The following is a 12,816-nucleotide window of genomic DNA, read 5'->3' as shown; positions in this document are numbered from 1 at the left end:
ACGCCAGTACCATTCAAGCTGAGAGACGAGGTGTTCGACTCCCTCCATCGCCATCCGCCTTGACGGCAGAAACCTCGCTCCTTACAGCACACCTACTTTCGGGGAGCTCGTCCAACGGAAGGACACACGAGGGGCTCTCGCTGTCTTCACTCGTTCCTGACATGCGACGAGTGGCAACCGTCCGCCAGTACCATACCAAACTCATGAATAAAATGTGGTGTTCGATTCCCACCTTCTCCACAATAACCTTTTCCATCAGCTTGTTGGCGTGCGTCGCTGGCGACTGGAGAAGAAAATCTTCCCATCCCCTTCCTTTCCCTCGTTGTCGTCCATGATGTGTCAGTGCCTGCCTGTTTCTCGTCGCATGCAATCCTCAATCCTTACACCGAGCTCGTCTGCATCATTCATGACACTGCCCACATCTGCATGCACTCACACAACAACGCCTACCACACGTCGGTCACGGTGTCGGCAGCGTCTGCAACGTCGCCATATACCACAAGCACTACGGCATCGGTTTCGAGCATGGATCAAAACCAACGTTGCTCATGGTACACGCCGCTGTCGCAAACGCCTGAATGTCCCCTGATTCAAGGCTTGCGACCACTGCAAGACTAGGCGCAAATCTACTTGTTCCCCCACGCCCATGCCTCAGCAAGTCGGCCCCTACAAGCTGGCGATCTCAGCATACGATACATCAGCATGGCAATAAAGAACAACTTTTGGTGGTATCTCACGTTCAGTGCGGGTCAGATTGAGTGCACAGAAACATCTTTGCATATTATTACAGAACCATCTATCTCATTTGCTCGGCCGCGCCAGGCAGCCAAGGCTCCGATGTAACAACGACGCATGCGCATGCAGTCCTGGGTTCGCCGGGCCAACCCGCACGACAGACAATAACTTTCTCTTCAAAGCACCGCAGGCTTACCGCGTACGCTGTCGAGTCATACCAGCAGAGCATGAGCTGTTCGACCACTCCATCGCCATGTCGTCGATAAAGAACATGCGTGGCTTGCTGTCAGCTACTGCTCGGAACTGCAGGCCACTGAGGCGCTTGAAGCCGTTGCTTGGGAAGGTGGCCTTCTCGAGTGTGCAGTTCTGTATGCATGGCGACATCGTAAAGTTGACGGCCTGACCAGCCACTTCATCTCCGAGAGTGGTGTTGTAGGTATACGGTGTCGCTTCAATCGTGCAGTCGTCCGGGCCTGGGTTAGAGCAGCCGAGATATGCAGACTTCGCGTCGAAGTAGAAAGCAGAGTTATCCTCGTCGTACGTTCCGATCTCACCAGGCTCGACGGGGCTGTTGAGAGGTGGACGGCCGGCCTTCATGGGGTCGACAAAGGCGGCAACATTGGGTGGTGAGACGGGTGAAAAGGGCTCAGCGGCCTTTGGCGCATACACGTAGCCCTGGCTGAAGAGCATGTGGCGGTATGGTCTCTGACTGAGCGGTGGGTATTGTGTGATGTCCGTTCCGTTGGTCTGATTGTTGATCTGTCGCTTCGTGGGATGATAGGTGGGCAGGTCGTCAAAGGTCATCGTGAAGTCGCCCTGTTCACCGCATCCAGCGGTTGGGATAGCAGTCGCGGAAGTGGCCGGGAAGGGGTTGCTGAAGCTGGAAGAGGACGTGCGAGCTGGTCGAGAGCTTGGCGTGGCCGTGGTCGAGCTGCTTCGCGATGGAGATTGAGTGCGGGATGTCGACTGACGCGATGAGTTGTCCGGTTGCGACGTCGGCGTGGAGCGACTCAAAGTACTTGAGAGACGCCGGGTTGAGGTCTGCGACGAGCTTCCTGCAGTAGAGGCAGCTGAAACCTCTGTGGAGGTCTCCGACACACCAGAAGTGACCGTCTCGGCTGAGATCGTGCTTAAGATAGTGATCACTTCTGTCGATCCTGATAACACCTGTGTTGAGACGACGCTCACGATCGATGCCGGTTCAGTGGAAGCGTCGCCCTCTGTTGGTAATGGGCTTGGCTGCGCTGATACGGTGCTCGAGATTGTCAGGACTGTTGTAGAGCCAAAGGCAACCAGAGTGGATGTGGCCACGGCTACTAGCGAAGATATTGTGCTGTCGGCAAAGGTCGTTGCACCAGAGCTTGAAGTCTCAAACCATCCAGGGGATGTAGAACCACCAAAGGTGCTTGACTCTGAAGCTACTGGACCGGTCGGAAAACTGCTTGTGGATGCTCTAGTCGTTGTGCTGTTAGAAGGCGGCGGAGACATCGGGGTGGTACCAACAGGAGTGTTCTCGACAGTGAAAGTGGTGCCATGCCCGTCAACGAAGCTTGTGATTGTGACCGGACCAGTGTATGGTAGAGATGTCTGCTGGCTTGATGCGGTCGTGTTAGGATTGCCAGATGTTGCAGCAGATATTGGTTGTGACGGCAAGCCATAAGGCGGAGGGTTCGGTGCATGAGACACAGCTCCCGCTTCGTTGCTTGATGCGGTCAAGCTTGTGGTGAATGCTGGCTCGCCTGTCACAGTGTATGTGATGGTCGCTGGTGTGGCTGAGATCGTGGTCAATGTGCCGCTAATGTCGGTAACAAAGGCCGGAGGCGTGTAGACGGACGTGATTGTGGCTCCAACTGTCGTTGTGATGCGGACGGTAGTAGTCGAGCTTGTGGTGTTGTCATTGCCAAAGTAGACGATGTTGGTCATTGTTGTGGTCGTGGGGCCAGGCGGGGATTGAGGCGATGCCGTGCTCGAGACGTTCCATCCAGAGGTATTGATACCGGTGTAGGCAGAACGGGATGACGACACCCTGGACAGCAAAATTGTGGTATAGCTGGTGCTTGTCAAGGTCGTTGTCGAATCAGGAGACATGAGGCTGAAGCTGCTTGACGTAAACTCGGGTGCTGTTACCGTAGGTGTGACCGTAGTCGTTGACGAGATCGTGGTGGTGGACGCCAGGGTAATCGTTGTATCTGGGGGAGCTGCAGCAGCAGAGACAGCGGCCGCGCTGCTGGAGGTCGTCCCATCGAGCGTGCTTGAGCTTGAGGATGGCGAAGCCGTGACAGTTGCCGTGACAGTGACCGTCTCAGTAAGAGCGGTGGACAGCGTCGAGGTAGTGGAAGCGGTGACAGTAACGGTCGTGGTCGAGGGAGTGGGTGCCTCGCTGGAGATTGAAGTTGTCCAGGCTGTTGATGTGATTGTAGCGGTGAAAGGAACGTAGACGGTCGTGGGACTGCAAGTCTCAGTTGCGTTGACCCTGGTTGCATTGAGTAAGTATTCGATCACGACATAGAGGCCGCCAAATATAAGCAGAATCCAGATCAGATTCGTGAGTATTGCCGCCAGTGGGTAGCGAGCGGGAGCGTGTAAGGCGTCGTGCCGCGCATGAGGGCGGGAATTGGACCAGAAAAGCTGCTTTGTAAGCGTCGGTGAACTCGAAGCACTACGCGCGCCCGAAATGACGGAGTCCTGCCGGGAGTCGCGCTCAGCCTTCGAGATAGGGCGTCCAGGCTCTACTCTAGAGGGGATCCCACACATGGGTCCACTGCCATCGCGCCCAGGTCGAGGCCGCACCGCGTGTTTAGATCCGTTTCCCATTCTGATATGCTCTCAAAAAGGCTGCGTGTGCTGACTGGTGCTGTGGTAGGTTGCTGTTGGTTCCAAGGAGGCCCTGCGGCGAGTCCAGCTCCAGATCCAGTCGCAACATGAGGTGGGATGCATGCACTTACCCAGTTCTATAGGCGGTGCCATTCCAGTAGTTGGCATCGACGCCAGCAATCGTGATGGCCACAAGGGCCAGAACGCTGAAGATCATCGTGAAGGCGGCGTGGGAGTAGCGAGTGACTGCGTGATGTGCACAGAAGGATTGACTGAAGGTGAGAGCGTGCTGTAAAAGGAGGTAACGAGTGTGGGTGTTGGTCGGTTGACGGGCGTGAAAGAGGGTGAGGGCAAGGTTGTCATCTGAAGTTGACAAACCCGCGAAGTGATGTCGAATGCTGGCAAGCACGCTAGTCGGCACTAGCTAGTGGCAGTTTCGGCACGCTGCAGCCACGACATGCACTGCCAGATGAGGAAGGCATGACTGCCGCGTTTCAAGTCGAGTTTGCTGCTTCTGATATAACATCATCGCGAAGGCTTGAAGGCGCGGCGCCCACTTGGAGAGAAGGAGATGGGGGACACCTTACTCACATGGACTTGGTCGCTTCCTTGCACCGTCGTGAGGTGCACGCAGAGTATCACATGTCGTGCGAAGCTCAATGATGCACAAGGTTGCCAGCATCTGAGTGGATTCCATCGCAAATGTGAGATCACGGCAATACAGCCCTGCAATCTCCCATCAATATCGCGGCCATCTGCACGTTGCCATCGCGTATCCGCTGAAAGTAGCAAACGCTCGATCCGACGGCCAGGTTTCGACTTCCACCTTCCGTATGCCTTCAATGCTGGAGCAGATTTTGCAAAACCATAGGATCCGATCATGATCGTCTAAGCCCAGACCTACAGCAAATTCCAAAGGCCTACAATGCGTAGCACCTAATCTCGAAGCAAGCACGGAGGAGGTTGATAGCTTCAGGAGTCTGGCCTTTGAAAGTTGTGCAGTGGAACATCGAGACGCGGCCCGCCGCTGTGGTACACATCTTCAGGGGCTCGTGCGAGGTCCTACTGTCATCCAATGGACAGGATATCGTCGTCTGGTCGCAATACCGTTTCGTATGTCCCAGCTCATCCACGACCACGTCGCCTCACGTCTGCCAAATCTTTCCCAGCCCGAGGATTCCCTCCACGTGCATCACAAATCATGTCCCATCATGCAGCTTTCCGCACCCATCGCCTGTGTGCTCCATCACATGCTCTTGTGCTCCAGTCTTCCTTTCCAGCTTCCGTCTTCATGCCATCCCACGTGCGGCCTCCTGCGGGCAGAACCGGGCGAGCATGTTCTGAGACACTTCCGTCGCTGAGCTTCAAGTCATGTGGCGATGACGATGACAGCTGTGCGGCTCACCGCCGTGAACGTGATCGCCTCTTCTGCATTGCGCATTGCACCTTATCTATCACCATCTCGTCGCCCGATTTCCAGCGTCAACTTCGGCTGTTGATGCATGAAGTGCGGCTGATGACACTGCGCGACTGGCAAAGGTTTGGCTGTGCCGGCACTTGAGAAGCCAATCAATCTCCGGATCTACCAGAAACCCTTGGACCAGACCACGCAACACCTTCTCGTTTTCTCGATCATATCGGTAGCAGAATCTGCTATACTGCCTTGCAGCAACATATCGCAGCTCCAGAGCGCAGACATCTGGTTTCAATACACGACATCGCCACGCGGGTCTAGTTCTACAGCAGCACAAGACGCCTCGCCCTGTCAACCAGCGCCCCGCGTGGGGAGATGAGGTGCATGTGATAAGCCGCACGCGAGCACGAATTCAAGATGGACCAGCAACCGCACCTCAACAATAATCCTTATCCTCCATATTCGCCTGCCGACGGCGCACGTCGTCCTCTCCCACCTCACTCTCGGCGATCCGCCTCCATCGACACGATCGCGAACACAGCACAGGGTGCGAGAATGCAGATTGAGCGGCAGAATGGCGCAATGCCTATGCCGGTGGGCAACAACCAGCGCTTCCCGATGATGGAAGGCAACGGCAACGGACTACCGCAGCGTATGGCTGTCAGTCCGCCCAAGAACAAGAGTATGTATACCGGCCACAGGAATGGGCGCAAGGCAGCAGCTAAAAGCGGCTCTGCAGACACTCAACATGTTCCTTGCAAGTTCTTCCTCCAAGGGCAATGCCAAGCTGGCGCAATGTGCCCATTCTCGCACGATATCGAGTCCACGACCCGACCGGCACCTTGCAAGTACTTTGCGAAGGGAGGCTGCAAATTTGGCAGAAAATGCGCCCTCCTACATATCACACAGGATGGGCATGTCGTGAACCCCCGGATGCCATATCCACCGCCACAGCGTTACATGCAGGGTCCACCACAACCTCCACCACCTTCAGCATATGGTCAACCACCGCCAGGATTGCTGTCAATGCAGGCGCAAGGTCTCGAACAACGGCCGAATGGAGGAGACATGACGCCGCAGGATTTCGAGCACTACCAGTATGCACCGCGAAGTGGCTACGACACTCCCCAGATCGATATGACTTACACCTCGGCATCACCCAAATATGGTTCACCTCCGCAACAAGACCGCATCGCGACTTCACCACCTCAGAAAGGACTATCTGTGCTTGACGCTCCTCTACCAAACTCTTTCGACAGCAATGGCATATCTTTCGCCGCACGCAATGGACCTTTCGCAGCGTCTGTACCCTCAAAATGGAACCTAGACTCTCCGCCTTCTTCCCTCCCTCGAAACTCGCAGCTTGGCAGCACGGCTCTACGAGACTTGCGCACTTCAGCTTTCGGCGATCGAGGTATGGACAGTTTGATCGCGAGCATGGGATCCTCACCACCAAGCGGCACGGACGAGCCGATCTCATTCGAGAAGCGACCTCTACACTCGGATAGACTACGAGCCTCGCGCAACTTCATGTCAGCTAGCTTGGGCACACGACCACCCATGATGGGCAACTTCATCGAGTCCTCAGATGATGACGATGGAGCGGACTCGGAAAGGGAAGAAGATCTACTTCCGTCTAGCCTACACGATCTGATCCCGGATATCAAGGCCAGGAAAGAGTCGAGGTCGTCGCGCAACCACGAAGATGGCAGCCCAGCCTCGTTCTTGGCAGCTTCGCGACGTTCGATATCTGGCCATACTTCGCCGCATTTGTCAGGCAGCCCAGGATCTCGCTTTTCGGGGATGTTCTCACAGAATGCGGCCCGAGATGGCCTTGGCCATGTTGGTTCACCTTTGCGCGACTCTTCCTTCCCTACATCGCATTCTGCTGGCTTCTCATCGAATGGCGAATTGAGTCCAGGCCTCAGCAGCCCTCCGCGACAAGCTAGCATGAGCATGCTTACACAGGAGCTGCAACGTACGAAGCTGGATGCAGCACGCGGGAAAGGAGCCCCAGCACCCACAAGAACGCTGTCGAACGGATCTGCCGGTAGGACCAGCATGGATCGAGCGCTGAGCAGCAATAGCGTCAGCCAGCGGATCGAAGAAGAGCAGGAGGTCTTCAGCATGGACTTTGACAGCACGCCAAAGCGGAACGACATCAACTTTGGAGCAATAGGAGGCGGCCGAACGGCGAAGTAGCGCGGGGCGAATTGGCGACTTCCCAAAACGAGGAGAATATGGTGAGAGGCATTTTGGTTTTCGGCATTGCCATCACGAGTTGATGATGAGACACGACAGATGGGTACACAAAATATACTTAATCGTTTTTATCGGACTAGCGAAGGCGCAGGAGGGCATTTTGCGGATTTTTGAAGAGAAAGCGAGCGGCTTAGCAAGATCGACATGCTAGTCGGAGGGTGTGCACTTGATGTTGTTGCGAGGAGGTGGTGGTTGAGACGGCTTGTGGATGACGAGGGCCTGGTAGGGGCGATGAAAGTGGCTCGTAGCATTGGTATTTGCTGGATGCTCATGGTTGTTCAGAGGACAGCCGTGAAGTATCATCGCTTCTCAAATCGATTTCTTGCCATCGAATGGCGGCATACTTCCACACTTCCAGGCCGTTTCTTCCTCACTCGGCACTTCCAGCTACGGACCTGGATGTACCTGAAAGTCGGTACATGTAGCACGTGGCGGCTGTCAGAAAACGTCTTGGCTGGCCGTCGTCCTCGTTCAATGCCTCCATCCTATGCTGCACATATTCATGCGCTTCCATCTCCTAACAACGTACAAGATACACCGGCCCGGTACATCGTAGCCATGTTCAACTCGCAGAAGATATCTGACTGGCATGTGTCGTGTGTGTCGTGTGCTCACTTTCCAGATCAAGCGGTCAGCCGCTTTAGCGCAAGTCTCCCGCTGGCACGGTCCCAGTAGTTCTAGTGCGACGGGATGAACACATCGTGGGCAGGGATCAAGGCCTTGTTGGTTCGCGACCTTTGCTTATCGACGTGTGTTGCGTTGTCATTGCAGTTCAAACTGCATAACGTTGAGACTCCTGTTGCTGATCAAGGTCTGCGATACAATCAACATCAGTCAAGGAGATAGCTGTCAACTGCAAAGCAAATCTCTATCTGACGCCGTCGAGTTGAGCCGCATGTGAGAAAGTTCAGGTTCGCCTTTGACAAGCGCGGCTCTGCTTTCGCCTCTCGCGAGCCGCTTTACCTCTACACACACACCTACGACCTTCGATCATCTCGCCATCACCCATGTCTGCATCTCGGTAGCATCCTACGACATTCCTGCAGCCACGCCGGGCACCTACAGGACACAATGGCGAACGCACCGCGAGACAGCATTGTCCGAGTCTCCGGCCCTGACTCAATGGCTCTCCCTCAGAGATCGACAGGCGCCGGCGAAGGCAGCGCGCAAAATGCCTCAAACGTGGACGCTTTCGGAGGAGGAGAAACGCCGAAGCCTAAGAAGAAGCGACATCGAGGTGGCCGGAATCATAAGAGGAAGAACAGACGGCAGAGCTTTGCTGTACCGTCAGAGGCGACCGAGAGTGTTGTGGATGGCGATGAGCAGAGACCGAGTCTCCTCGACGCATCACGGGCCAATGCGTCGCAGCAGGACAGCTTCTATCGTCTGCAAGGCGGCCGTAGGGGTAGTAATACCAGTCTAGAGAGCGAGGCGTTGCTGGACCATCGTGAACATGCTCCTTTCTCCTCGAGATCGCGTAGGGAAACGATCAAGCAGAGCTTTGCTAGAGTCAGCCAGCCCTTCACCAGACATCAGCATCGCTCATCGGAAGCCTCGATGAGCCACCAGCGATCCGCAATGTCTCGATCCAAGCTCTCGCAGGGACCTGCTGTGATGAGTGGAGACGACGATGATGAGCAGGATGGCGCACAGGAACGGACACCTCTGTTGGCGAGACGTAGTCGTAAGCCGGACCTCTCTCGCAACAACAGTGGATACAATCATGGCTACAATACTGGTGTGGAGGGTCTCAGGAATCGTCGTACTTCGAATACCTCAAAGGCCTCCTCGCGCCGTAGAATGGAACCTCTTGGCATGATCTCTCACAACAATTTACCAGAGGAGCCATACGATGTAAACAACCCTCCATCTGTGCCTGGGTCGCCGACCATTGGTTCGATGGATGATCTTTTCATTGCTGGTGCAAGCTCTGATCGGGGTCGTGACCGTGATGCCATCATCAGCATTGATGAGCACGACGACGATCGACGCTACAGCGGGTCGCCGGAAGATCGACGGAGGGCAACCGTGGCTGAGCTGGCATCGAAGGATGTCTGCTTCCCTGGCGAAGACGATGCGACTGACATTGGTGACGGAGAGGAAACGCTTCATGCAGACAGAGACTCGTCCCAGCGCCGAAGGAGGAAGCGTGGCAAAGTCTGGCCTGATCTCGACGTGCTTGAGGATTGGAGCCGAGAGGAGAAAGAAGAGCGCACGCATCAAGACCTGCTCCGCGCGAAGAAGATCTCTGAACCGGTCATGGTTGGTGGGCGACTGCGTCCAGTGAAGACGAATTGGCATCGCCAGATCGATGAGTCGCCTTTCAGGTTCACTTACTTCAACGAGACCCTTGACTCCACGATCCACGCTCGAACGATCAGCGATTTGCAGGATGGATGCACGTTCAAGGAGCTGTTCCGTCCAGATCCCCCTGAGATCTGTGAAAGCAGCGAGGATGAGGATGATTGCGAAGATGAAGGGAGGACCGAAGACAAGATGGAACGACCACCAATGAACCAGCATCGCTCCAACAGTGACGGAACTGCCAAGAAACCATCCGTTGTACCTGACCTGCTCGACAGGCCCAACTCGGTCATGAGCAACCACAAATCAGTCGCCGACTCTGCTCCTGCATCTGGCTTGGCTACTCCCAAGCCGAAGCAAAAGCGATATGGCAACCGTCCCACGTTCTGGCTGGACGTACTCAAGCCCACCGAGACGGAGATGAAGGTCATCTCAAAAGCTTTTGGCATTCACCAGTTGACCTCCGAAGATATCCTCATGGACGAGCCTCGCGAGAAAGTCGAGCTGTTCCCACATTACTACTTCGTCAACTACCGCACCTTTGAGCAGGACAAGGACGATGAGGAGTACATGGAGCCCATCAACATGTTTGTCCTCGTCTTCCGCGACGGCGTCATCAGCTTCCATCATTCGGAAAGCCCCCACCCAGCCAACGTCCGACGACGTGTCCGCCAGCTTAATGATTACATGAGCCCGACGGCAGACTGGATCAGCTACGCCATTATCGATGATGTGACTGACGTCTACGCCCCGCTTGTCTCCGAGATCGAGAAAGAGGTTGATGAAATCGATGAAGATATCCTCTACATGCACACAACAGCCGCCGATCAAGCTGAGGGCAAAGTCTCCCCCTCCCAGAAGAAACCGGCCCAACGCCCCAAGAGCCAAGGAAAAGGCAACACCCAAGCAGATGCCGGCGCCGCCAAGAGCGAAGGCGAGAAGATTACCGGATCCAGTGGTGGTGACATGCTGCGCCGTGTTGGTGAATGCCGCAAGAAAGTCATGGGTCTCTACCGCTTGCTGGGCAACAAAGCCGATGTCATCAAGGGTTTCGCCAAACGTTGCAACGAACAATGGGATGTCGCACCGCGATCTGAAATTGGTCTTTACCTGGGCGATATCCAAGATCACATCGTCACCATGACTGGCAACCTCTCCCATTTCGAAAGGTAAGCAAACCCCTATCTCCAACCATGACGCAGAATTTCTACTAACCGCACTATACAGCCTCCTCTCCCGAGCCCACGGCAACTACGTCGCCCAAATCAACATCCGCATGAACGAGCGCGCCGAGCAAAACGCCGACGTGCTGGGGAAACTCACAGTCCTGGGAACGATCGTTCTGCCCATGAACATTATTACTGGAATGTGGGGAATGAACGTCTGGGTGCCGGGGCAGGAGTATGAGGGAGATTTGACGTGGTTCTGGTGCATCACGGCGGGTCTCCTGGCTTTTGGTGTGACTTGCTATTTCATTGCGAAGAGGGTTTATGGTATAGTGTGATGTGGCCTTTGACGCGGTGGGATACGCAAGAGATGACGAGAATGATGAGGCAGAGTGGGTTGGAGAAGATCCCGAGGATGAGAATGTAATTTGGCGAGGCGTTTGCTGGGTGGGGTCTGTATACATGATAGACCGCACCGCGATTTGAGAGGACGACAGAACGGGATTGACACGAAGAAGGTGATGAGAGGGGATGTTGGTGAGACGGTACACGATGACTACAGGCTTCTTCTATGTTGACTTGATCAGCCCTGTACAGTAGCATGACGCAGGTGGTATTATTCTGGGTATTACTATAGAACAGCCGTACAAGCAGAAGCTATGGCTACGAGCCACAGTGCCATTTTTAATTCAACGCTCACCCGGGACTGGAGCACGTAGGTGGTGTTCTCGGTACACCTTCATAAAGCGACAGATTACGGACATCAACCGGGAGGCAGGAACGGGTGCTGTGCGGACAAACTTCACGTGCCAATGGCGCGGCTGCCCGAAACCGCCTTCACTGTTGCCGTGACGGCCGGTCTTGACTGACGGCAGCCACGAACATGCAAGTGCCTCGTCTCCACCGCATGTCGGAGCTTTGTTTCATCTTTTCCACCTACATCGGTCTCGTGCTAACACCATCCCATCATTACCAAGCAGCCAGCTCGTTTGGCAGGGTCTTCGTGTGCTCGACATGGAAGCTTCCGTCGTGCCGCCTACTCCCAAACGTGGACCTTCCAGGGGCGTCAGCAAAGCGCGATCACAAAACAGCCTCAGACGGAAGCGCACAGCAAAGGCAGCTTTTGCGCCTCAACCTGACAGCCGCCTACTCCAACTCCCAGCGGAGCTCAGAAACACGATATACGAGTACGCACTCCACAGACCTGATGATCGAATCCGCTTCTATCGACTCCGACTACCCTGCCTCGTCTTCACTTGCCGACAGACGGTGCTTGAAACACCAAGCATCTTCTTCACCTGCAACGCATTCAGTCTGACGCTGCGCGAGACTGGGCACGCACGAATTCCAAGACTGCTCGACCCACCCGCCTTCACTTCACTAAGCATGCTGAGGCAGTTCGGCGCGAAGAACATCCCCATCAAAGACGTGCGCTTCGAGAAACAGTGACCCGCTCCCACCATCCTCACCCGGAGATCAGCACTGACCGTTCCCAGACAACCCCTGTGCGGCTCCAGACGCAACGACACGAAACTTCTGCTCCTCGCCACCATCGTCTCCCCGCCCACACCCGATTCCAGCTGGCTACAGATCACGGAGGAAGCCTGGCCGTCTTGGAAACCTACGCTAGATGACTGGAAGCTCCGCGACCCGGATCGAGGCCCTACGATTGAGGAGGTGATTGAGGTGGGGTTATACATGCGCACGGCGTTCCGAGTGATCTACAAACATCCGCTGGTGTGGCTGTATGTGAATTGGGTATATCGCAATGTGAGAAAGTTAAATGAGTGGAGGGCGAATGGAGCTATTCCTGGGGAGTTTCCGATTCGGGCAAACGATCGATTGCAGAGGATACGAACGAGGGCAGGAGGGTGATGTAGGGTAGCTAAGAGGCCCCTCAGGCAGGTCTTCAGGATGTCGATGCATAGGCATCGTTACCTAAGAACAAAAGCGCAAGGCAGAATCCTGAGATGTCCACCGCGATGTAGCCCAAGCCAGAAGCACCAACGGACCGAGTGAATGTAGCATGTGAAGATCGCCGGCCCCACTTCCACCCCAGACAACCATTCTTCACCTCCCACGCCCCTCACAAACACTCCAATACACGATGCACGAAACACG

At 55.2% G+C, this 12,816-nt stretch overlaps 4 protein-coding genes across 4 annotated transcripts; 3 read left to right on the top strand and 1 right to left on the bottom strand.

The window, feature by feature from the left end:
• Positions 1-927: 927 nt before the first annotated feature.
• Positions 928-3,766, bottom strand: CLAFUR5_09784 (uncharacterized protein; the record flags this gene model as incomplete). The annotated part of the gene is made up of 2 exons (XM_047908932.1): positions 928-3,208; positions 3,681-3,766. 2 exons carry the CDS (start codon positions 3,764-3,766, stop codon positions 928-930), a joined length of 2,367 nt encoding a protein of 788 aa, XP_047766504.1.
• Positions 3,767-5,380: 1,614 nt separating this feature from the next.
• Positions 5,381-7,165, top strand: CLAFUR5_09783 (uncharacterized protein; the record flags this gene model as incomplete). The annotated part of the gene is made up of 2 exons (XM_047908931.1): positions 5,381-5,645; positions 5,703-7,165. The coding sequence occupies 2 exons, from the start codon at positions 5,381-5,383 to the stop codon at positions 7,163-7,165; spliced, it is 1,728 nt and encodes a 575-aa protein (XP_047766507.1).
• Positions 7,166-8,296: 1,131 nt separating this feature from the next.
• Positions 8,297-11,033, top strand: CLAFUR5_09782 (Putative metal ion transporter; the record flags this gene model as incomplete). Its single annotated transcript, XM_047908930.1, has 2 exons — positions 8,297-10,698; positions 10,757-11,033. 2 exons carry the CDS (start codon positions 8,297-8,299, stop codon positions 11,031-11,033), a joined length of 2,679 nt encoding a protein of 892 aa, XP_047766506.1.
• A 676-nt stretch (positions 11,034-11,709) lies between these two features.
• On the top strand, positions 11,710-12,570 carry CLAFUR5_09781 (uncharacterized protein; the record flags this gene model as incomplete). Its single annotated transcript, XM_047908929.1, has 2 exons — positions 11,710-12,140; positions 12,192-12,570. The coding sequence occupies 2 exons, from the start codon at positions 11,710-11,712 to the stop codon at positions 12,568-12,570; spliced, it is 810 nt and encodes a 269-aa protein (XP_047766508.1).
• Positions 12,571-12,816: the final 246 nt, after the last annotated feature.

This window comes from Fulvia fulva, chromosome 9, assembly GCF_020509005.1.
Source record: "Fulvia fulva chromosome 9, complete sequence".
In the NCBI taxonomy this organism is placed as follows: Eukaryota; Fungi; Ascomycota; class Dothideomycetes; order Mycosphaerellales; family Mycosphaerellaceae; genus Fulvia; species Fulvia fulva.
Note: the sequence above shows the minus strand (reverse complement) of the source record. Positions and strands in the feature narration are given on the sequence as shown.